This window comes from Protopterus annectens, chromosome 8.part1 (assembly GCF_019279795.1).
Source record: "Protopterus annectens isolate FY-2018-M chromosome 8.part1, PAN1.0, whole genome shotgun sequence".
Lineage (NCBI taxonomy): Eukaryota > Metazoa > Chordata > Ceratodontiformes > Protopteridae > Protopterus > Protopterus annectens.
The window spans coordinates 299799264-299823492 of record NC_056742.1 but is presented as its reverse complement, the minus strand read 5'-3'; the positions used below and the strand labels follow the sequence as shown (position 1 = coordinate 299823492).

The window sequence follows — 24229 nt, the reverse complement described above, 5'->3', positions numbered from 1 at the left end:
ACAATATTAACATTTTCTTCTCTACCTAGTTCCTTTCCTCACCTCCATTTCTTTGAATTTCTAAGAGCTACTCACATGATCTGTTATCTGTATGACAAACCCAGTAGTACATTTCTTTAAATGCTCATTGTACAAGATCAACTAATACACAAGTATCTTTCATAGTGTAATAGCTGCTTTTATTTCGCATATTACTTAATGTCTTTTTATTTGTTAGAGCTTTTCTCTCCAAGCTTCTGCTGAAAAGTTTTTTTTTTACTAAACCTATTTTGGACAAACCTGGTGAAAAGCAGCAAAATACATTACAAAATAAAATGAAAATATGAAATGCTGTGAGTCTATAGCATATACGAGTGATAAAAATATTATTTCCCACGTTTTTCCTTCATTAATTTCCTCTCCCCAAAATTACTTTCTTTCTCTCCTAGGCTGTAGTCATGGCTTTTTCCCTGCAAGCTTTTCCCCTCTGCCCACTTATTCCCCATATTGCATGTTATACAACGACTGAATAAAACGTTTGTGTATAGAGGAGAAAGCAGGTAGAGTAGTGTTGTCTCATTTCACTGTGGAAGGACTTTGAGGCCTGTAATGGTCTTGGCTGAAGATGATAAACAATGAGGAACTACCAGTGTTATAACAAATGAATCTGCTAACCAGAGTTTTAGAGATGTGTTTAATTTACTTGCATGGAGCGCAGTTAATACTCTCAAATATCAGTTAAATGACATCCTGTTTTATTGGTACTAAAGAGTGAGACCCAACCTTAAAAATGCTTAGAAGGGTGCTTATTTAACTGATATGTCAGGGTAAGAAGCAGCAGCAGAACATGAAATGGGTCAAGTTAAACTCCTTTTCTGTCTGCTGTTTGCATTCATTAAAAATATGTTTGGGAACCAGCTGCTTCAGCTACATAAGAAATGTGTAAAGACATACACCGGTACCCAACTGCATTAACAGCTTTCAAATCCAGCACAACACTTCTTCCTTATTTGTTTTAATTGAATGTTTCTGTATCTAGTAGTACATGGAACAGACAAATCTCCATGCAGTACAAAGAATTATGATTGGATCCCCTTAAGTTATAAGTTCTTAATATGGATGCCAAGATTCGCCTTTCAAGCTTTGTTCTCAGGGTTAATTTCCTGGCATCCATGTCTTGAACACAATAACAAAGCTGTGGTTGGCAACTTAATCACAATCCTATATATCAATTTATTGGCATATGTTTAGTGGGAAAACCTGACTGGGTAATGATACTAGTTTTCAGCCGAGGCCCAGAGAGAAAAAAAACCAGTAAGGACAATATTAAGACAATCACATCCATGGACTTCTAAGATGGCTGCACAGTTATCAACAGCTAAGTGTCAGGTCTCCCAGTGTGAAAACAGAAACTGAGCAAAAGAAGTGCTGTTGAAATAATTTTGGAGTAAAATTCAGTTACTGGCTAGTAAGTACACTACCTGGATGGCAGCAAAGAAGAAATTTGAAAAACCTGAAGGAAATGCAAGTAGAAAAGGTAAAGATAAAACACTGCCTGGGAAGGATTCTGTAACTGTTCAACAAAAAGCAGTTCAAGTTTCAGCTTTGTTTCAAGAGATGGGTACCAGTAATTTAGAGGAAAAACAAATCAAATGTACTCAGAGGTGATTAAAATAAATGAAACATTGAAGGAGTATATCAGCTCAGATAACAGGCTAGAAAAAATAGAATAAGTTTTAACTAGTTGTTCAGATGAATTAATAAAACTGCAAAAATCAGAGGCTAAAATGAAGAATGAGTATGAGGCTTCTCAAGAGGAGCCGTTTAAAAAAATAGTTTAGACAGAGCATGCAGAGAAAATGTGAGATTTTCTGTCATACCAGATAAACTAGAAGGAAGAGACTGTATGAATTTTATAAAAGAACAAGTAAGCAACTGGACTGGTGTTCCATAGCAGGATTTGGTAATTGACAGGGCACATTGAGCATATGCTATAAACCTCATCATGAGAAAGCAGCCAAAACCTATATTAGTAAAAATGCAGTCATACCAGCAGAAGAAGTTGATTGTGACAAAACTGTGCCAGAAGGGCAAAGTATTACAAACTGGAGACAGCAAAGCATTTGTAGAAAATGATCATTCACTGTCCACTAGATAGAAGAGAATCACTTTTATCCTAGCAGTCAGGGAATGTTGAAAGGCAGGTGTGAGATTCAAACTGCTGTATCTAGCATTTATTCAAAGTTTTTTTTTCTTGAAAGATCAAAGTTGTTTTGTGATGCAAAACAGGTTAAAGAAGAAAGAAAAAAGTTTATCCAACAGAAAATAAGCCAGCAACCGGATGGGGACTTTTTTTCTCATTCTTCTGGCAGTAAGGTTCATAGAGAGACTTTGCCGGTGAAACCTCTTCCAGTGTTCCAAAGGAAAATACTTGAGACAGCAAAAAACTAAGGAGTTGACTAGAAGAATCAGGAGTGCCTTGGACTTAACCAGAGTCTGGTTTTGGGTGATGGAGATGAACAGAAAGATGGCCAGCATCACTGAAGTTAGTGAATAAATAGGTGACTATAAAGTTTCAGCGACATTTTTGAAATGTGCTTTTGCAAGAAAATAAATTATTGGCATCTTCCTATTCTGTCATCTTTTCCTCTCTAGTTATTTGCTCTGAATTCTTTGGTTCCTTTTGTCAGTTTTCTCCTCTAAATTCCAGCCCCCTCTTGTCTGTATCCCTAATTGCAGTCATGTGTATTGGCAGAATCTCCTTTCTCCGTTACTGTATTGGCTTAGTTCTTAGAATACATTCTGCTACTTTATAGATGTAATATTCTTTATGATTATTGTTATTCTCCTTAAAGGCCTGCATCCAAAATCCCAGTCTCTCCTTGTTTCTTGAGCTTCCCCCCTGTTTCATCATCATCCCTTTCCACTTTGAATTATAGTCTTCTGTTTGTGCTATGTATAGGAGCCTTAACTGTGTAGCTCTGAAATACCCCTTCAAATCAAGTAATCCTATTCCTCCCTGTTCTTCTGGAAGACTCAGCTTATCCCACTTGACTGTTGCTGTCTTCCCCTCCCAGATAAAATCCTTCAGCTCTTTCTTAATTGCTAGCCATAACTTCTCCTCTGGTTGATAAAAGTATGCCTGACTGTGTATAGGACTAAATGGACTAAAAACATTTTAACTGCTTGTACCTTGCTATCCATATCCCTATAACAAAGCTTCCATTTTCTCAGTTTTTGTGTTATCTTTTGTTTAGTCTGTTCCCACATACCCTTAGCTGCCACATCAGAATCATTTTTAATCCATATTCCTAAATACTTCATTTTATCTTGTCCCAATAAATATGGATATTGCTGAAGTAATTCATATGTGGGTACGTAATTTACCTCTCTTGCCTTTCTTTTAGCTTCATTAATTTTGTATCCCGAAAAGATTTGAAATTGTCTCAAAATGTTCTCAGCACTGTAATGTCTCTCTCTGATTTTGTGAGGTATAAAATAATATCATCTGCAAAGAGTCCACTTTTCTTTACCACCACACCAGTTGTATCCTTGAATTTCTGAGTCCCTTTTCTTTGCCAGTGGTTCTAAATATAATGCAAATATCAAAGGAGAAAGAGGACACCACTGTGTAGTTCCCCTACTCAAGCAGAAATTATCAGAGAGGACCCCTCCCCCTTAATTTCCACCTCCAGTCCCTCATATGTTCTCCTAATCAACCTTATAATTTTTTTCAAAATGTGCAAATGCTTCCATTGCCGTGCTCATAAAGTTTCAGCTTACTCTGTCAAATACCTTCTGTATAGCTCTCAACCTTCCATCTCCAAAATGAGGAACACTAAACCTTGTAATGTAAAACAAATGGGCAAAATGTTGAACACATACCAACTGCTTACTAATAACTTCAAGTAGGAAGGTCCTAGGATGATTAAAATATGCTGGTTTTACTTAAACATCTTTTAATGAATTAATGTGATTAATTTCTGTTTACCATGGATATCAGTTAAAAAATTCCTAACACTGAATGTGTGACAGACCCTTTCAATGTGGAATTTTGAGGAACATTAACTTTTTAAGACCCCCAAATGAAGTACATTCCTTGTAATGAGGTACATTTGAGATAGGTATGGCTTTCTTTGCATCAAGACCCACCAACAGCAGTGGTGTTTTATTACATTATACTTTGCTCTGGATCATCATTGTTCTTTTAATGTTGTCAAATGTTTGCCTCCCCTCCACAAAACCACATTCATCCATATCTATCAATTTGGCATTACTTTTGCCATTATGTTAGCCATTATAGACATGAACACTTTATAGTCATGGTTTATTATTGAAATGGGCCTATATGAAGCTGGATATGATGGATCCTTATCCTCTTTAGATGTTACGGCTATCACTGCTTTCTTACAGGATGTTGGTATTTCTCCTCCTCTAAGAATACTGTTAACTGATAAAGATCTGGATGGTTTTGTTTTTTTTCCTTCCAAACTTCCACAGGAAAACTATCTGTTCCTGGGGACTTTTCTGTAGATTGGTTATACATCACAATCTGTATCTCATCTTTTCCAATCCTGTTAGTAATTGAGCCTCATCTCCCCCTAACCTTGACATATTTAATTTTTACATAAAACATTTCCATTTGTATCTTTTCTTAATTTCCATATTTCTCTGCTTTATACAGACTTTCATAGAATTTCCAAAATATTTCTAATACCTCTACAGGATCTCTTGTTACCTTGCTTTGTTATAGGCTCCCTAAGCTTGGTGACAGCCCTTTCTTTTTCCTGAGTTGTCATGCTAACATTTTTTGTGCTGTAGTGTTATTGTCAAACAGTTGCTTAACAGCAGTCTTTCTAAACTCATGTATATTATTGAGGTAATCCCTTATTTTCTGCTTAGCATTCTGCAGTTGATCCTCCTCTTGTTCTGTGAGATTCTCCCTATTCTGCAATACTTAAACATGTGACAGTCCCTCTAAATAATTCTTGTTACTTCTTAACCATAGCTCCCTTTCTTTTATTTCCACCCTATTTTTAAACTCCAAATTAATTTTATCCCACTCCCTAGCTATATTTTCAGAAGTAATTTATATCCTCTCAAATAGCTCCTAAGTAATTTCCACTACCCATTCCTTAATCCCCTCACTTTTCAATAGATAGATGGGAAAGCACCAGTATCTCAGTTTTATTTCATTACCGTGTGTTTTTATTTTAGTTATTATTCGAGCATGGTCTGAAATAGTAATTGGGTGTGTATTGAGGCCTTCAATTAAATGCACATGTTCCTGTGAAATGTAAATTATGTCTAGCCTAGCCCAGTTTTTATATCTGGGAGAATAATATGTAAATTCACTTTGAACTCCTATTACTGAATTCATATCTTCCATGCCAAATATTTTCATAAATTTCTTCAAAAATCTACCTTCCTTTGTTTATACTTTCCCTTCTGGGCCTCCCAGACACATCTTCACTGCTGCAAATCAAATTCCATTCCCCATCTGTAAGTAATATTCCTTGCTGAAAAGTGATTATTTCTCTCAGAATTTTCTTAAGCTCCATTATAGCAGTTTTATGTAGAATATATATACTTACCAGTGTAATAATCCTCCTCCCTTGCCAGTAGGCCATTAGCACTACAAATCTGCCATTATCTTTTTTTATCCTCTTCTATCACTGTTGGAGCTCGTATTGCCATTAATATAAGTACTCTTCTTTTCTTTGTCCTAGATATTCCTCTGAACAACCATTCTGAAAACCTTTCTTTTTCAAATTCACATGTTCAGTTCTTTCCAAGTGTATATCTTGTAACATAGTTATTTGCACTCTACATTTTTAATATAGTTGACTCTTTTTCTTTTTTGTATTTATCTGTGAGACAATTGACATTTAAAGACATTACAGAAAGCATAATTTATTAAAAAGTTATTACTCCACCTTTTATGTATAACACATTTTTTGTTAAATGTCTAGTTCCAGCTTTTGTGTTATATGCATACAGTGTTTGGCAGAATGAACTTTTATGTAGTTTCTTGTCATATCCATATGAGCCTCTGTCACATATTACAAAGCTTTTTGTTTTATGGAAAGCCCTCAAACAAAAAAAAAAGAACCCCCCCCCCCCCGAAACATATTAATGAAGATATGCATAGTTTTGTGCGTTTGCTCTAAGTTAAGAGGGGATGTAGGTGTTTTGAAAATTAATTTTGTTTTTTGAGGGTTTTCATCAAAATGAAAAGTCTTGAAAAATGAGTCATAGATTCAAATGGAGATGAGAAGAAACAACTGTACAAAAGATCAGCCTGCCAAACAGTGTGTGTATGTAACACAAAAGTTGGAATACACTGTCAAAAAAACTGTTATGTATAATAGGTTGAAACAATAGCATTAAAAACAAAAAGGAAAGCATACTGAATTATATTAAGAAATGCAGGGTGCAAATACTGCTGCAGGAGGCACATTTGGAAAGAAATGAGCATGTGACTTTGGCAACGAAAGAATTTCTGGATGGATATTCAGCAGAGTATTGGAGACTAATTGCTAGGTGGACTGCAGTAGTGATAGAAGAGAGAAAAAAAAACAATGACTGTAGATCTGTGGTTTTAAGGGGTAGTCGGCAAGGGAGGATGATTACACTGGTGTGTATTGATATTCCAGCAAAAATTGCTATTATGGAACATAAGAACATTTTTGAGAAATCTGCTTTCAGCAGGGAATATTAATTCTAGGTGGGGACTGGAACTTGTTTTGCAATGTTGACATATTTCAGGGGGCCTAGAAGGGAAAATATAACAAAACAGGGTAGATTTCTGAAGAAATTTATAAAAATATTTGGTATGGAAGATGTGAATTCAGTACTTAGTAGTGGGAACTTGGACAACATTTGCATATTATTCCCCATGGTACAATAACTGGGCCAGACTTGATAGAAATTATATTTACATTTAATTGAAAGCTTCAACATACATCCAGTAACTATTTCAGGTCATGCACCAATAAAAACTAAGATGAAAATGCAGGGTAATGAAGTAAAAATGTGATGCTGGCACTTTCTCAATTACTTATCAAAAAGAGTGGAATTTAAGGAATGGGTAGTGGAAAGATAGAACTATCTTCAGAAGTTCTAGCTAATGAGTAGAATGAAATGAAAATGGAGTTTAAAAACAGAGTAAAACTAGAGATATGGTTAAAAAGTTATAGGAATTACTTAAGAGGAGCTGACAAAGGTAAAATACTTAAGAATATGGGTAATCTGACAGAACGAGAAGAGGCACAAGTGCAGAGTGCCAAAGAGAAAATAATGGTGCGTCTGGGTAATATGCGTGGGTTTTAAAAGCTCGCTGTTAAGCAACTATTTTTTGATAACTCCAAAGCATGAAAGCTTTTGGCACAACAACGTAGGCAGCGGGTAGTAGAAGGGGTTGTTGCCAAATGTAGGGTGCCTATAACAATAAAAATAAGTGAAGATCCTGTAGAGGTTTTTGAAGTATTTTGGAAATTTTATGAAAACTTGTATGGAGCAGAGAAATGTGGTCATCAAAGAAGAGCATAAATAGAAATATTTATGGAAGACAACCAGTGGAGAATTTGTGGATAATAGAGTTGATAGATTTTACTGGGAGGGGAAGAGTGTAAGAGTTGAGTATGATTAGTTGATGCTTCCAGTATAACAAGATGGTTTAGGATTTCCTGCTATAAAAGGATGTTTTAGAGCTACACAGTTAATGGTGTGCGTGTGTGTGTGTGTGTGTGTGTGTGTGTGTGTGTATATGTATATATATATATATATATATATATATATATATATATATATATGTATATGTATATATCATTATATACATATACACATACACACACACACATATGTAAACACAAGCAAAAGGTTATAGTTCAAAATGGAAAGGGATGAGGATGAAGTGGGGGGTGTTCAAGAAGTAGACGGTTGGATTTTGGATGCAGATCTTTAAAAATGTTAATTACTATACATAAAATTATATTCATGAAGTAGCAGATAGAGTTCTAAGAACTAAGACAACATGTGAATGGAGAAAGGAGATTTTACCAATAAGGATGACTGCAAGTAGGGATATAGAAAATTGGAAAGAGGGGCTGGAATTTACTGGAGAAAAATAGCGAATGAACCAAAGTATTTGGGAGCAAATAACTACAGATGGAAATTAACTGAGTGGGATGAGGCCAAGAGTTTTGGACTGCAGGTAAAAGACTGCCTTCTGTATCAGGAATTGATATCCGAGTATAGGCAAAGTAAAATGGATAGTGGAGCACTAAATGAAGGACCTGCTCCGGTAGAGTTTTTAGTCAAATTAGAACAGAAACTGCTGTTAAAAAGGGGATAAGTAGAGCATATAAAATATTGCATGATAACTGTAAGACTCCATTAGAGGAGGTTACAAAAGATTGGGAAGAAAGAATGGAAAAGCAGTTTTAGAAGGGGAACAATTGGAAGACATACATATGGCTCCCAAGTATACAGTAAAGTCCAGAAGGCTTAGGATTTTTGCTTAGAAATGTTAGGATAGATATTTTTACATGTTAAGTAGACTTCGAAAGAATGTGTTTGGGAGTATAATGAATTGGCTGATTTAAAAAAAAACCCTACAGATTACTCTGTCAGAAATATTGGGGAGCAAATGAGTATGATTAAGGAAATTATTCTTATTAGATGGGACACAGGATCTGATTGCCTGTACATAGTAAAGCCTTAGTAAGTTTAATTCTGTTGGTTGCCAATGAAAAATCACTAGAAATGGAAAATCAAAATGTAAACTAACAGTATTTAAAGTACTGAATGTTGTAAAAGAGACAGAAGAACTGGAAGAGAGAGCTTTAGAAAAGGAAATGGGCAAATTACAACATAGAAATAAATGGAATTTGTGGAACCAGTATATTCAGAATAATGTTCAAGAGTAGGAGTGATATTAAAGAGAAAGTGGGAAATGAGTGATTTTTTTTATGATGAACTGAAAGACACTTGTTACAAAGAAAGAAGGAAAACTTGTATAATGTGTGTAAATGAAAGAAATGTTAATATGGTTTGTTTTCTTTTTTTATTAATGCATGTGTGACTGTTAGATTTTAGTAAAGGTGTTTCAGAAATACTTAGGAATATTGCAATGTTTGCTGAGTGAGTGGAATGGTATGAAACAGATGCTGTCACATAACTGTCTAAGAGGAGGGCTTTTCCAGTTTGACTTGTCAATGCCCAGTAAAATGAATAGAGGAGAATAGATGAGACTTGTTGGAGCTACCAAGGTGAAATATGTAGTAAGGGTGGCAGCCAGGAGCTACCAGCTGTAAAAGCAAAATGGGGACTGGATATGTGAGGTGGGTGGGACACCAAGCTGTTCTAAATGGTTAGATATGTGTGGTAGTATAAATGCACTTCCCTGGATGCAAAAATGGAGTCCAAATGTCTTGTTTCCTTTTAGCGTGTACACAGGAGCTTCATTTTCCATAAGTCTTAAGAGTAAGTCAGTAATGGCTGACTGCATATGCAGTATACGTACTAGGGGAAATTAATGCTGGAAAGCAGTTAAAGCTCTAGCCAATATTGTTTTGATTCCCAGACCTGCAGAAATCATCCACACACCCACCAGGTTTAATAGCCACAAACTCTAGATGACTCACACAGCGGGCAAAACTGGTTGTTTGTTCTGAGTTTGAACAGTAATGGCCAAAACTGGCTGTTTGTTTTAATTTTGAAAAGGGACTAAAGGTACAGTAATTAAATGCAGCATTGCTGATTAATCCAAACAGGAGCTCAAAAAATGCAAACTGTATCTCAGTATGTCAGTTTACTTAGGGGGGGAGAGAGGGCTATGGAAGGAATTAGAAGGCTAGAAATTCTGGAAGTAAGCATGTGAAACTGTGTGTGTACTTAACGCTGCAGTGCAGTAGTACATTAAACTTAAGTTTCTTACAACTATTTGCTGTACAACACTTTTCCCAGGAATTCGTTTTCCCACAGAAATGTCTTCTCACACATGATGTTAATGGGTCTATATCATTTGAACGAAAGTTCAAAATGTCAATTGCTGTAAACAGTGAAAATGCCAATAATCGAATCCTCACACCCCCTGTTAATTATATATAACAACTCCGATATCGCACTACAGTGAGGAAAGGGCAAATTTCCCGATCTTCACTCTACTGCGATCTCACAAAACAGACATTGATTCCCTGTTGGAGCTCTATGTACATTTTGCTAGGATTGGATAAATTTTGCATCACCCATATGCACACCATGATTAATAGTATTATGCACTGGTGTTATTAAAAAAGAACTCTCTTTCACTTTTAAAATAACATGCTTATATAAGGAATATCAGATGTCATCTACAGCCATTCAGGTTTGAGTGGAGTAACCTCAATAATTAAGAGATTGTACGCAAAGGTTAAGTTAATTACAAGACTACTCCTCAGTAGCATACCTAGTTTGGCTTTTCAGCATATCATGAACTATATAAAAGTGTGCAGCATGGCAGAGAATTTACTACTAATTTTATGATTGTGGGTGATATAAGAGATGAGTCCAGGTGTATGCTAAGATGCATGTAAGACTGGAATTTTCTATTGAACTGCTGTCTGGGCCTGATATTTCCCAGTTTCCTTAGAACCCACTAAGCATGTTCTGGTTACTGAAATGCATTGTTATATTTTTACCTAGATTAACTTATAGGCCAAGCTGGTTAGATGCCTGATAAAATTGAACAAGAATGCTGTTAAAAATATTGCTCTTCGAAGGAGGAAAATTCCCAATTGGCCAGATCACATCATCATCAATGTGCAGAAGCAAGCTATGACTTCTAAGTAAAATGATAAGCAGGTAAATGTTAAGTGTACAAGCTGAGGCCCAGTTACCATTGGTAAATCTGGATTTTTTATTTTATTTTATTTTTGCATTTTTATTTATTTGTTTGCATTTGTTACACTGCTTAGTCTGTTTGATGGAGGTTTATGTGAGTCTTTTGGTAAATATGTTGTCATTATCTTTTGAACTTTTAAATGGTTTCATTTAGGCTTTACAGGCTATTTAGCTTTCCCAAACTATATTTGTTGTATTAGCTATGTTTACCAGTTCTAGACACACACAACAAAATCAAGGCTGTGCTGCTTCTAAAACCAGTGGTATGAAATTGCATTGATGAGCCTGTAGGGACAATCTGACTAAGGAAGAAATACCAGGTCAGAGGTCTGACCTCAATCTTTGTCTCTTCTCTGTTCATGTAATGAATTCCTGCAGAGGTGATACTTTAGAAAAAATATTTACTGTTGTGGTGATTATAACCACACAGCTGAACTTTTTGCCTTTTTTTCCCCCTAACTAAAACTCAGCTGGTGAAACAACCGGCTGCATGTTTACACAAGTTTAGTGTGCTTCATAATTCAACTTTAACATATTATTTCATGATTTAAAATGTCTATTAATAATGTGATTTAATTACCTTCTCTTTATAACAATTAGACATGCATTATACTATATTCTAATTAGCTGGTGACCATATGGCCGATATGTTATATCAATAATTATTTTATTTAAAATGTGTGAATTCGGATAGTGGACTGATCTATAAAGAATCATTTCAGCCACTGCATGGACATGTACAAATATGAAAACAAAGGTGTAAAAAGGTACTAGAATCATGCATCATAAGACATCTAGTCAGAAATCAACCCTAAACAGTCAAGTTGTGAGCTGATCATTAAGGGCCTATTTCAGCTGCTGCTGAGGATATATTAAAAAAGAACTGAAAATGGCACAGACTACTGTTCCTTTTAACACTATATTGCAGCATTATCCTGAGTACATGTAAAAAATTGATATCAGATTCACATATCATATGTCAGTGTAATTAAAGTATACATATTGAGCAGTCTGTAATTGAAGTAAACGAAGTATGACATGAGGTACTCTGGTATTGTCTTCCACAGTATAAGTTTTACTCGAGCTAAAGAAAACATATTACTGGAAGAGTATAAGAAATGCAAACAAGGTAGGCTGCAGTAGTAATAACTGCTTGACTGTGGTTGATTTGGATTTATCAACTAGTGGCACAGTTTATCTATGAAGGTGAAGCTGCAGTAATATTTTTTTAGAGTGGGTAAATCTTGTGTTACATATAGCTCAGCAGTGATAATTAGTGGTAACCCTTTGCAAGATAACCCAGATGGGCAAAGGATCTTGTCTCATACTTGATACTTTGCATTAAAAAGATAGAATGTTGATGCCAGTACTATGTACTTGCATTGCATGTCTGTACATTTTGGTGTATAGGTAGTGCTGATTGTGTACTTGTCAGAGATTATTGACTGCACTTAGAGGCACAAGTCCTTGTGTGTAAAAGAGCCCTACCTGTAGTTTCATAGGGACAATTTATGCCTTCTAACCAAATCCTCATTCATGCCTAAGGTAGTACAAGAACTGGCACTGAATCAAGACACACATCTATCCATTTAACATTACAGTCCCTAGAAAAGTAGGGGCAGGGTATTGCATTTGAAGAGTGTGTTTAGGTGACAGACATACTATATATGAAGAGCAAAGGACTTCTGGCAGTCTGGCAAGCTTTTCCTTTCCTTCATTCCAGGCATGTAGGGAAGGCATTTATTCAAGCAAACCATACAAAATATGTAGCTAATAGCATTATGTTTTGACATGTGAACCATGGAAACATTTTGGAGACGGATAAAGGCTCACTCTCCTAGGACAGCATTTTGAATAGTGGCTTTCTGTAAGAAAATTTAATTCAAGAGCATTTCTGAGGCAACCAGTTTAACCCCATCCACACCTTTTCCAAGCAGTAGAAGCTGGATATTCAAGCTGGAGCAAGGCAGCCTTCACTTCTGCTCTTTGACATGTTATGATCACCTGCTCTCCTTTTTGAGGTAGTAAGCGGCTTTTATGTTCTTCCCATGGGTAATGAATACTGCTGCAGCTGATCCTTATGTTGAACATGACACATGTGGAAGTACACTTGCAGTACCAGTAGTTAAATAGAAGGTTCACTCCTACATTATAAGGTCCTTCATTCATTCCTTTTAGGAGTAGCGACTCTTGCTTTATTCAGCCTGGCAGTAGAATAGTGAAAGAGACTTGAGGTGTTTCTCTTGTCTTTCCCTTTTGGGGAGGAAGGGAACCTGGGCATATTTCTGTCAATCCATGCTTATTCTTTACTAGATGCAATAAGTCAGCACTTAAGCTTTACCACTGAGCTGTGTCTTGTACCCAAGGGTGACTTCATGGCTCTTACCTCTTAATCCAACTCAAGAAGATGAATTTGAGAGGCACTTTTGGCTAGGTAGTCTTACAGCCATAGAACCTTCTCATGCTTCCTTCCTAACCACACTCATTGATGTTCTACGTACCAAAAAGGAACTGAAAAATGGCACAGACTATCCTTCCTTTTAACTCTGTATTACAGCAGTATCCTGAGGAGGGGGGGGGGTGTCGGCCTTGCTGGCGAGAGCCATTTGCTGAGGAATTCAGGTTGGAATTGCAAGCTTTCATCTGCAGCTGACTTCCATAGATAGTAAATTATTACTGCACATTGATCCTTAAGTTTTTAAGACTACTATTATGACTAGTGTACTCTCACAAATGTACTAGGTTCAAGAGAGTAGGCATTAAAGCAGTTACTTAACACCTCAGTCGCACTTTTTGTAATTCTAGTGTATATAGTCATACACGCACAGGCACGTCTGTTTGCGTAAAGCTTCATATTGTGTTTAATAAAGGTTCTTTATGTGACTATTATTAAATACAGTATGAACATTTGTGTGTGCTTGCATATTGCATGTGTGTATTATATATGTTGTGTATATTCTTGGCTACAGTTCTCATTTGCAGGATGTTTTGCTATGGTGATACTTCTCTTCAAAGTTAAAGGTTCTGACTTAACTAGAAAAATGTAATTGAGCCTGTAGTAATCTGAAATAGAAAGCAAGAAATCAGCATCAGTGGTACATCACACAGAAGTGACATGGTTGTGCTGGAACCTTTGAAATTCCAAGAAAAAATTGTACCAATATTATGGAAGCAGAACATTAAGATTTATCCATTTGCTGCTGTGGATTGGTGCAATACTGCATTTCTCAAAGATTTGCTGTTAAGATTAGTGCTTCACTCATTTTTATTTTTCATTTTTCTTAATGAATTTTAGCAGTTTTTGTAAAATGTTCTTGATTTAGGCCCTTCTTGGCTGCTTTTGGCTTTGTCTCAGTTTTTTGAGGTAAATTGATCGTGGCTGCAGTAACAGGTTGCAAGGAGTATGACATTTGTGAAATGTGGAACAAAGCAAATAATATTTCATTCATACTCGGAGACAACTTTTTTAATATTCTGAAAAAAAAAGCCTTAGAAGATGACTTCATTTGCGTTGAGCACTTGTGTTGACAGAAACTAAAAACAAAAGAAAAAAAAAATAAAACCATTCTTTTTTAACTAATGAATATCAGTTCTTCCCATCTTAGTCTAAATCTATCAGAAATTAAGTCTGGATGGTACTTGCATATTGTTGCAACCAGATTCCTAACCTGTCATAATTTGTAATGTTTTCGCAAAACGATGAATGTTAACCTAAAAAGGGGTATGTAAACTCATTCAGCATTTATATCACCTCTTCTTACTAGTGTAAGTGGCTGTTAGAAGTAAATGATTTCAGACTAACAGTACTATGTGTGTGAAGTGGGATAACGGTTTACGCCATTGGCACAGGAGTTCCCCTGGGGAGAAAGGCAGCAGTCTCTGAAGAGTCACTGCCTTGTGGCACCTTGGCTTTTGCTGATTACTGCCCATGAAAAGTTAGAGGACATATTCGTGAGTAACTTCCCTTTGCTAAGGTTGTAATCAGGAATGCAGGACTTATAATGCAGTGTACCAGTGTGGAGTTCACAGAACAAATGAAGTACACCACCCAGGAATAGAAAATTTGACTCTTATTCCTCATGTTAAGTTGTCAATCTCGCCTTCATTCTTGCTGGATGGGTTCGGAGCCGATCCTCGGCTCCGACTCGGCACTTGCTTTAGCTTGAGAACTCCTTTTACCAGCTCGAGGCAACCCTATATCCCATGATGCAAGGCGGAACTACCTCAGATCTCGTTTGCCGCTTAGCGAAAGAGGTCTCCTTTACCAGCTGAGGTAAGTGAGTTTCTTGTTAAAGAAAAGAAAAGCTTAGTTAGGGTTTTATTTTCCCCTTGTATCCACATTTATAGTCTGTAGTGAGTTACAGCCCACCCTATTCCCTTGTTTTTCAAACTTTATAATCTTTTTATAACCTTTAGTGTAAAGTTTTTTAGTTAGGCCTAGAACCCCATTGGTTAATCCCTTCCTGTGTGTTGTGTGTGTTAGGGATTAATTTTGTGTGTTTGTTGGGGTTTGTGTGTGTTACTTCCTCCTAGGATATGTCTAGGGAAGGCAAGGTCTCAGGCTTCAAGAAGTGTGACTCGTGCTGTCAGAAAATGTCTCTGACAGACGGTCACACTTCTTGTGTTTATTGCCTGGGGCCTTTGCACCTGCAGGACTCCTGTGCTTTGTGTCACTCTTTAGCCAGAGAGTCCTGCAGGAAAGGAGGAATAAGCTTATCCTCCGTGGCTTACTTAAGCCAGAAGGTTCTCCCTCTAAAGCAGGGTCTGGGAAACCTTCTAAGCCACCAAGGCTCAGGCTTCAGTATCCAAGCCTCCTCCGGTGGCTCCGGCTGGAACCGATGTATCTACTATAAAGTAGTGGGTTCGGTGCCGCTGGTTCCGATACCTTGTCTACTGTGGCCTTGTCGGCTCCGGCTGAGCCGACCTTATCCAGCATCGGAGCCGAAACCTTCGGCTCCATCTGGAGTTCAGGGACTTCGGCTCCATGGCTCCGTCCCGAAGAGATCTCGGTCCCCTTCGCTACTGAGATCCACTGGCCCGGGGTCTCCTCTTTTGTCGGAGCGGAGCCATCGGAGCCGATCTTTGAGATCTTCCAGGTTGTCTGACCACGACTTGGAGAGGGTGGTAAGCAGGCTGTTGAAGTCTCAGGCACTGGCCCAAATGCTCCATAGCCCGTCTCAACAGACTTGGCTATAGCCTCACCCCTTGAACTTCCTCCTCCGACTCCACACCAGAGTTCGGAGCCGAGCTTCGGGACAGCGACTGTTTCGTGCCGGAGCCGATACATCCTTCGGCTCCGTGCCCTCGGCCCGATCTCCTCCTTGAGACCTTCCTTGGAGGGATCCGTCGCCGGGTTTCCCTTGTTGGCTCCGAGGGGCTAGTGGCATCGGACCCTTGTCCCACCCCGCCTCCCTCTCGGGCTTCGGCTTTGGTAAGCTCGGCGCCGACATTGGCCTCGGAGCCTTCCTCTCAGTGGAGCCGGAATTCCTGTTTCCTCGAGCGGGATATTCCGCCTCCCGGGAGGGAGCCTTTGAGGTGATGAGGAGTGTCCTGGCCTCTGAGCCTGGTCAACGGTCCATCCCCTTAGCTCCTCCCTCTGCGGTGCCTATGCACGCCGCTTGCCAGCCTCTTGCTCTCAGGCCCAGGGATCCATCGCCCCAGGTTTCCCCATTGGGAATTTCCTCCTCTTCCGTTTCTCCTGATCCTGCAGGTGAACCCTCGAAGAGGACGTAAGAGGAAACACACAGACTCCCGAGTCTACTACATCGGATACCGACTTAGATGAGTCGGAGGGTTCCCACGATCCCCTCTGAGGATGTCTCCTTTTCAGATATCCTTGAGCTCCTCAAACAGAGGGGGAATTGGCCAGCCATTGATCCCTCCGAGGATGAGTCGGTATACCTGGAGGCTTTGGATCCCGACCCTCCACCTCCTGGGTGTCTCCGCCTTCGACCCACTTATGCAGGTAGTGGCTCGGAAGGCGTGGGCGGCTCCAGATTCTGTGGAACCTGTCCCCAGGAGACCATCCAAATTCATCACGGCCCCCTACGGACAAACAGTTCCTTTCCAAGGGTGTCTCTGTTGATGCTATGGTGGCGGCGGCCACTAAGAAGGAACTGGCGGATCCTTCAGTACCTGTCCATCCTCCTAACAAGGATTCTAGGACCATGGACAGGTATGGAAAACGGATGTTTTCTTCAGCGACCTTTGCTATGCGTTCGCTGAACTACCTTTGTCACTTCACCAGGCTTCAACGAGATATTCTCAAGGAACTGGGTGAAGTAGTCCAGGATCCTTCTGCTGCTGGGGCTCAGGAAAAGATTGCCTCGCAGCTTGCTATCCTGAATTCCATATCTAACTCCTCCATGCGGCTCATATCCTATGCGGCCGATGGAGCAAGCAGGGCCGCAGGCACAGGAGTTGCTCTTAGACGCCAAGCCTGGATGCGGCTTTGTAATTTTTTGGACCCTTTAAGGCGTCCTTCACTAATACCCCTTGATGGTTCGGCTTTGTTCGGACCTCAGGTGAAGGATACCTTGACCAGGTGTGAGCAGGACGGTAAAACTCTTTCTGCCGTTGGAGTCCATTTTTCCGCTCCTTCTAGGCCATATCCCAAGGGTCAGAAGGGGGGGAAGATGTGGTTCCGTAAAGCCCAAGGAGCTACACCGGACACGTGGGTCAGTTTACCCCCAGAGGCAGAGGGGTAATAATAGACACCGCCCTAGAGGCAGGGGGTCCTCAGAACCAGGGCAACAGGAGTCTCTTCCTGAGAAGCCCTTTCAGCATCCCTGAGGTGTTGCCTGACTGTCCACCCTTGGAGGCAGTCGGGGAAGGATTTCACTGTACCCAGTAGCCTGGCAATCCCTATCACAAGAGATGTGGGTACAGTCGATCATATCCGAGGGTTACAAAATCCCTTTGAAAGGTTTCAGACCTCTACAATCCCTTCCAGACATCTCACCTGGTCAAAGGGATTTGGCAGAACAGGAAGTTTCAAAGCTCCTAGGAAAGAGCCGTCCAGACTGTGCCGGGCAGACCAGGTAGGATCCGCGCCTACTCGAGATTCTTTTGGTCCCTAAAAGGACGGAGATTGGAGACCAATATTAGACCTGAGCAATCTAAACAGATTTGTCAAGAAGGCAAGATTCCGGATGGTCACGCTTCAGTCCATTCTGCCCTTTCTGGGCAAGGACAACTGTATGTGCTCTATAGACCTTCAGGATGCGTACTATCACATAAAGATTCACAGACGCTCCAGAAGGTTTCTCCGCTCGGCACAGGGACCAGTCATTACCAATTCAGAGCACTGCCCTTGGCCTCACTTCAGCCCCCAGAGTGTTTACCAAATGCATGGCAGTGGTCACAGCTCATCTGAGACGTCAAGGATTTCAGGTGTTTCCCTACTTGGACGACTGGCTCCTCTCCGCCACCATCAAGGGTCAGCTTCTTCAGTCCAGAGACTACACTCTACAGCTTTGCAGGAGTTTGGGAATTTCAGTAAATTTCGAAAAATCTTCTCTGCTGCCTTGCCAATCTATCACCTTTATAGGCGCAGAATTAAACACCGTCAAAATGTTAGCCAAACTAACAGATCAAAGAATTCTGGACATCCAAAAATTGCTCGATTCTATTGCAGAGCAACAAGATCAAAGCCAGATTTATACTGAAGGTTCTAGGGCTTATGGCTGTGCCCATTGTGCTTCTACCACTGGCTCGCCTACATGCCTTCTGCAGTGGATGCTATTCACCAGTGGTCGTACCACAGTCTTCCGATGAGGCACGAAATCTTAGTCACACAGTCGCAGAGCTCATCTAAATTGGTGGATATCTTCCTCTTCTTCATCAAGGCCGACCTTTTATTCCCCTCCTCCAGTTGCCACAGTCACCACGGATGCCTCTCTGATTGGGTGGGGCATTATCAGGGCAGGATGGTCCACGGACGCGGCATCCCATAGAATACCATCTGCACATCAAGTTGTGAGCTGATCATTAAGGGCCTATTTCAGCTGCTGCTGAGGATATATTAAAAAAGAACTGAAAATGGCACAGACTACTGTTCCTTTTAACACTATATTGCAGCATTATCCTGAGTACATGTAAAAAATTGATATCAGATTCACATATCATATGTCAGTGTAATTAAAGTATACATATTGAGCAGTCTGTAATTGAAGTAAACGAAGTATGACATGAGGTACTCTGGTATTGTCTTCCACAGTATAAGTTTTACTCGAGCTAAAGAAAACATATTACTGGAAGAGTATAAGAAAGGCAAACAAGGTAGGCTGCAGTAGTAATAACTGCTTGACTGTGGTTGATTTGGATTTATCAACTAGTGGCACAGTTTATCTATGAAGGTGAAGCTGCAGTAATATTTTTTAGAGTGGGTAAATCTTGTGTTACATATAGCTCAGCAGTGATAATTAGTGGTAACCCTTTGCAAGATAACCCAGATGGGCAAAGGATCTTGTCTCATACTTGATACTTTTGCATTAAAAGATAGAATGTTGATGCCAGTACTATGTACTTGCATTGCATGTCTAATACATTTTGGTGTATAGGTAGTGCTGATTGTGTACTTGTCAGAGTTATTGACTGCACTTAGAGGCACAAGTCCTTGTGTGTAAAAGAGCCCCTACCTGTAGTTTCATAGGGACAATTTATGCCTTCTAACCAAATCCTCATTCATGCCTAAGGTAGTACAAGAACTGGCACTGAATCAAGACACACATCTATCCATTTAACATTACAGTCCCTAGAAAAGTAGGGGCAGGGTATTGCATTTGAAGAGTGTGTTTGGGTGACAGACATACTATATATGAAGAACAAAGGACTTCTGGCAGTCTGGCAAGTTTTCCTTTCCTTCATTCCAGGCATGTAGGGAAGGCATTTATTCAAGCAAACCATACAAAATATGTAGCTAATAGCATTATGTTTTGACATGTGAACCATGGAAACATTTTGGAGAGCGGATAAAGGCTCACTCTCCTAGGACAGCATTTTGAATAGTGGCTTTCTGTAAGAAAATTTAATTCAAGAGCATTTCTGAGGCAACCAGTTTAACCCCATCCACACCTTTTCCAAGCAGTAGAAGCTGGATATTCAAGCTGGAGCAAGGCAGCCTTCACTTCTGCTCTTTGACATGTTATGATCACCTGCTCTCCTTTTTGAGGTAGTAAGGACTTTTATGTTCTTCCCATGGGTAATGAATACTGCTGCAGCTGATCCTTATGTTGAACATGACACATGTGGAAGTACACTTGCAGTACCAGTAGTTAAACAGAAGGTTCACTCCTACATTATAAGGTCCTTCATTCATTCCTTTTAGGAGTAGCCACTCTTGCTTTATTCAGCCTGGCAGTAGAATAGTGAAAGAGACTTGAGGTGTTTCTCTTGTCTTTCCCTTTTGGGAGGAAGGGAACCTGGGCATATTTCTGTCAATCCATGCTTATTCTTTACTAGATGCAATAAGTCAGCACTTAAGCTTTACCACTGAGCTGTGTCTTGTACCCAAGGGTGACTTCATGGCTCTTACCTCTTAATCCAACTCAAGAAGCTGAATTTGAGCGGCACTTTGGCTAGGTAGTCTTACAGCCATAGAACCTTCTCATGCTTCCTTCCTAACCACACTCATTGATGTTCTCTGCACCAAAAAGGAACTGAAAAATGGCACAGACTATCCTTCCTTTTAACTCTGTATTACAGCAGTATCCTGAGGAGGGGGGGGGGTGTCGGCCTTGCTGGCGAGAGCCATTTGCTGAGGAATTCAGGTTGGAATTGCAAGCTTTCATCTGCAGCTGACTTCCATAGATAGTAAATTATTACTGCACATTGATCCTTAAGTTTTTAAGACTACTATTATGACTAGTGTACTCTCACAAATGTACTAGGTTCAAGAGAGTAGGCATTAAAGCAGTTACTTAACACCTCAGTCGCACTTTTTGTAATTCTAGTGTATATAGTCATACACACACAGGCACGCCTGTTTAAGTAAAGCTTCATATTGTGTTTAATAAAGGTTCTTTATGTGACTATTATTAAACACAGTATGAACATTTGTGTGTGCTTGCATATTGCATGTGTGTATTATATATGTTGTGTATATTCTTGGCTACAGTTCTCATTTGCAGGATGTTTTGCTATGGTGATACTTCTCTTCAAAGTTAAAGGTTCTGACTTAACTAGAAAAATGTAATTGAGCCTGTAGTAATCTGAAATAGAAAGCAAGAAATCAGCATCAGTGGTACATCACACAGAAGTGACATGGTTGTGCTGGAACCTTTGAAATTCCAAGAAAAAATTGTACCAATATTATGGAAGCAGAACATTAAGATTTATCCATTTGCTGCTGTGGATTGGTGCAATACTGCATTTCTCAAAGATTTGCTGTTAAGATTAGTGCTTCACTCATTTTTATTTTTCATTTTCTTAATGAATTTTAGCAGTTTTTGTAAAATGTTCTTGATTTAGGCCCTTCTTGGCTGCTTTTGGCTTTGTCTCAGTTTTTTGAGGTAAATTGATCGTGGCTGCAGTAACAGGTTGCAAGGAGTATGACATTTGTGAAATGTGGAACAAAGCAAATAATATTTCATTCATACTCGGAGACAACTTTTTTAATATTCTGAAAAAAAAAGCCTTAGAAGATGACTTCATTTCGTTGAGCACTTGTGCTGACAGAAACTAAAAACAAAAGAAAAAAAAAATAAAACCATTCTTTTTTAACTAATGAATATCAGTTCTTCCCATCTTAGTCTAAATCTATCAGAAATGAAGTCTGGATGGTACTTGCATATTGTTGCAACCAGATTCCTAACCTGTCATAATTTGTAATGTTTTCGCAAAGCGATGAATGTTAACCTAAAAGGGTATGTAAACTCATTCAGCATTTATATCACCTCTTCTTACTAGTGTAAGTGGCTGTTAGAAGTAAATGATTTCAGACTAACAGTACTATGTGTGTGAAGTGGGATAACGGTTTACGCCATTGGCACAGGAGTTCCCCTGGGGAGAAAGGCAGCAGTCTCTGAAGAGTCACTGCCTTGTGGCACCTTGGCTTTTGCTGATTACTGCCCATGAAAAGTTAGAGGACATATTTGTGAGTAACTTCCCTTTGCTAAGGTTGTAATCAGGAATGCAGGACTTATAATGCAGTGTACCAGTGTGGAGTTCACAGAACAAATGAAGTACACCACCCAGGAATAGAAAATTTGACTCTTATTCCTCTTCCTGCCTCATACCCAATGTGATAGATTAATACTTAGTAGTTTACACAGCCCTTTTAAGGTTAAGATAAATATTTCTGCCAAGACCCAACAAATTATGCCACTTTGGAAATCAGGTTGTGATAATACATAAGGTACCTTCTGGAGTTTTTGTATATTATACTGACTCCCTTATTTGTTAATACTGGAAACCTTTGTTGCCACATAATTCTTGTGGTTATGGCAAGAACCTTTAGACAGACATGAGGAGCAAAGGTGCTTTCTTTTCCTACTTCTGAGAGTGTCTTTAAAACTTAAACTTTTTTTTTTTTTTTTTTTTTTACATCTGATAGAGAACATCAAACAGTTTATGGCTACAAAATCCTCTTACCAGAGGGTGAAGGGCACCAGAAGTGTATCATAATTTTTGATGTGGGATGTCCTTTGAGTTTAAATTGTGTTTTCTACTTTATTAAGCTTATAGTATCACATTATTATTTTCTTGTTGGCTGATGTAACGGCTGAGAGAGCTGATACTGACTTTATCATTATGAGAGTTTGTCTTATGGTACTGGTATTTTGTTCTGCTTTATATGACACTTGTATGCTGTCACTAGATTTATAAAATATTAATCATAAAAATAAGGTACTGAAGAAACTTCCGATAGTATAATTATTTGAAAATCTGCATGCTTCTTTAACAGAGGTAATGATAACATCAGTGATGTCACTTCCATTGTTGGAGCTAATCTTAAGGAAGAAAATGCAAAACTGTTGGCAACAAACTGTGATCTGATGAAAACTAAGGTACACTCATGTGTGGAGTCAACCTTCCTTGCTGCAGGCCCTTTGCATAAGCGTATTATCGAAGCTGGTGAGTGAAGATATAATTATGTCATTTGTTTTCATGCTTCAGATTGTTTATAAACAACATTTGAATTGCTGTAAAGGCATAAGTTGTGCAAAACATTTCAAAACTCTTTGTTAAAAGTTGTGTGTGACTAACAGCATTAATGCTTACTACTCCAGTTGCTGGAAAGAATTGGGATCTATAATGAGTCCAAGGAATAAGTTTTGTTTTAGTAACTGAAACCCATGAAATATTTAATGCTGCCTGTATGACTGCACCTAGCAATGATCATGGGACAGTTTGTCTGATTAAATAGCTGCAGTAAGGTATAGTAGGTAATGTTTCTAACACCATGTGCAGGTGGATCTCAGAGTGACATCTACCCTATTGTCAACCTATGTCCGCTTATATCAAAGATTCTTGAGAAGATTATGAACAAATCCAAGAATATGTCAAGTATGATATACTCCCTGTTGAACAGTATAACTCTACCCATAATTACATAACTTTAACAACCATATCATAGCCAATATTCAGATTTATATTAATACAGATGAAGAATAACCAGCGTAATATTCCTTGATCTTAAAAGAACCTTTGAAACTTTGATCACAGTATACTGTTACAAAAATTGCTACCGTTATGTGGAGTTTTTAATGAAGATTTACTGTAGTTTAAATACTGTTTGAATTACAGAACCTTCAGAGTAGTAGGGCCTAGCTCACATTCTGAATTAGATTTGATCGCTAAAGGGATGCCTCAAGGTTTGGTACTTGGGTCTGTCTTCACTCTTTATTTATTACTGACCTACGCTTTGCCCACCCAGAGACAAGCTTACTCCTTTATGCAGATAATGTGTTATGTAATAGATCTATAAAGAATGTAGGTACCATTTCATGATCCTTACAGGTAGACTTTAAGTTAGTTTGTTCACATCTAAAAAAATAACTATAAACAAAACAATTCTGCATCATCAAAAACACAGAAGGGGATTTGTTTCATAAGACGACCTTTTAAATTAACCATCCATCAAAATACTTTTCCAGAAAGTATCAAAACAGTTGACAGTTTAGCCCTCTTCAAAAAAAAGATTAAAGTCATATTTATTTAATAACAGTGAATACAGATGTTTTGGAAACATTGGCTAGCTAAACATTAAATATAAGGCAATAGGCATAATAATTGTTAATTTAGCTGTAGATAAATCAGTATGTTAGAAATTACATATTTACCATATTATGAGTAAATTGCTACTTTACAAACATAAATATATATTATGGATATGCAAGTATTGTATGTACTGTGAGATGTATAT

At 38.6% G+C, this 24229-nt stretch overlaps 1 protein-coding gene across 1 annotated transcript in view; it reads left to right on the top strand.

The window, feature by feature from the left end:
- LOC122810120 (transcription initiation factor TFIID subunit 4-like) overlaps positions 1–22946 on the top strand; it is a 1443428-nt gene extending 1420482 nt beyond the window's left edge. The window contains exon 12 of the mRNA XM_044081596.1: positions 22769–22946. Within this exon, the coding sequence (XP_043937531.1) occupies positions 22769–22946 (178 nt within the window). The remainder of the gene's footprint in view (positions 1–22768) is intronic.
- Positions 22947–24229: the final 1283 nt, after the last annotated feature.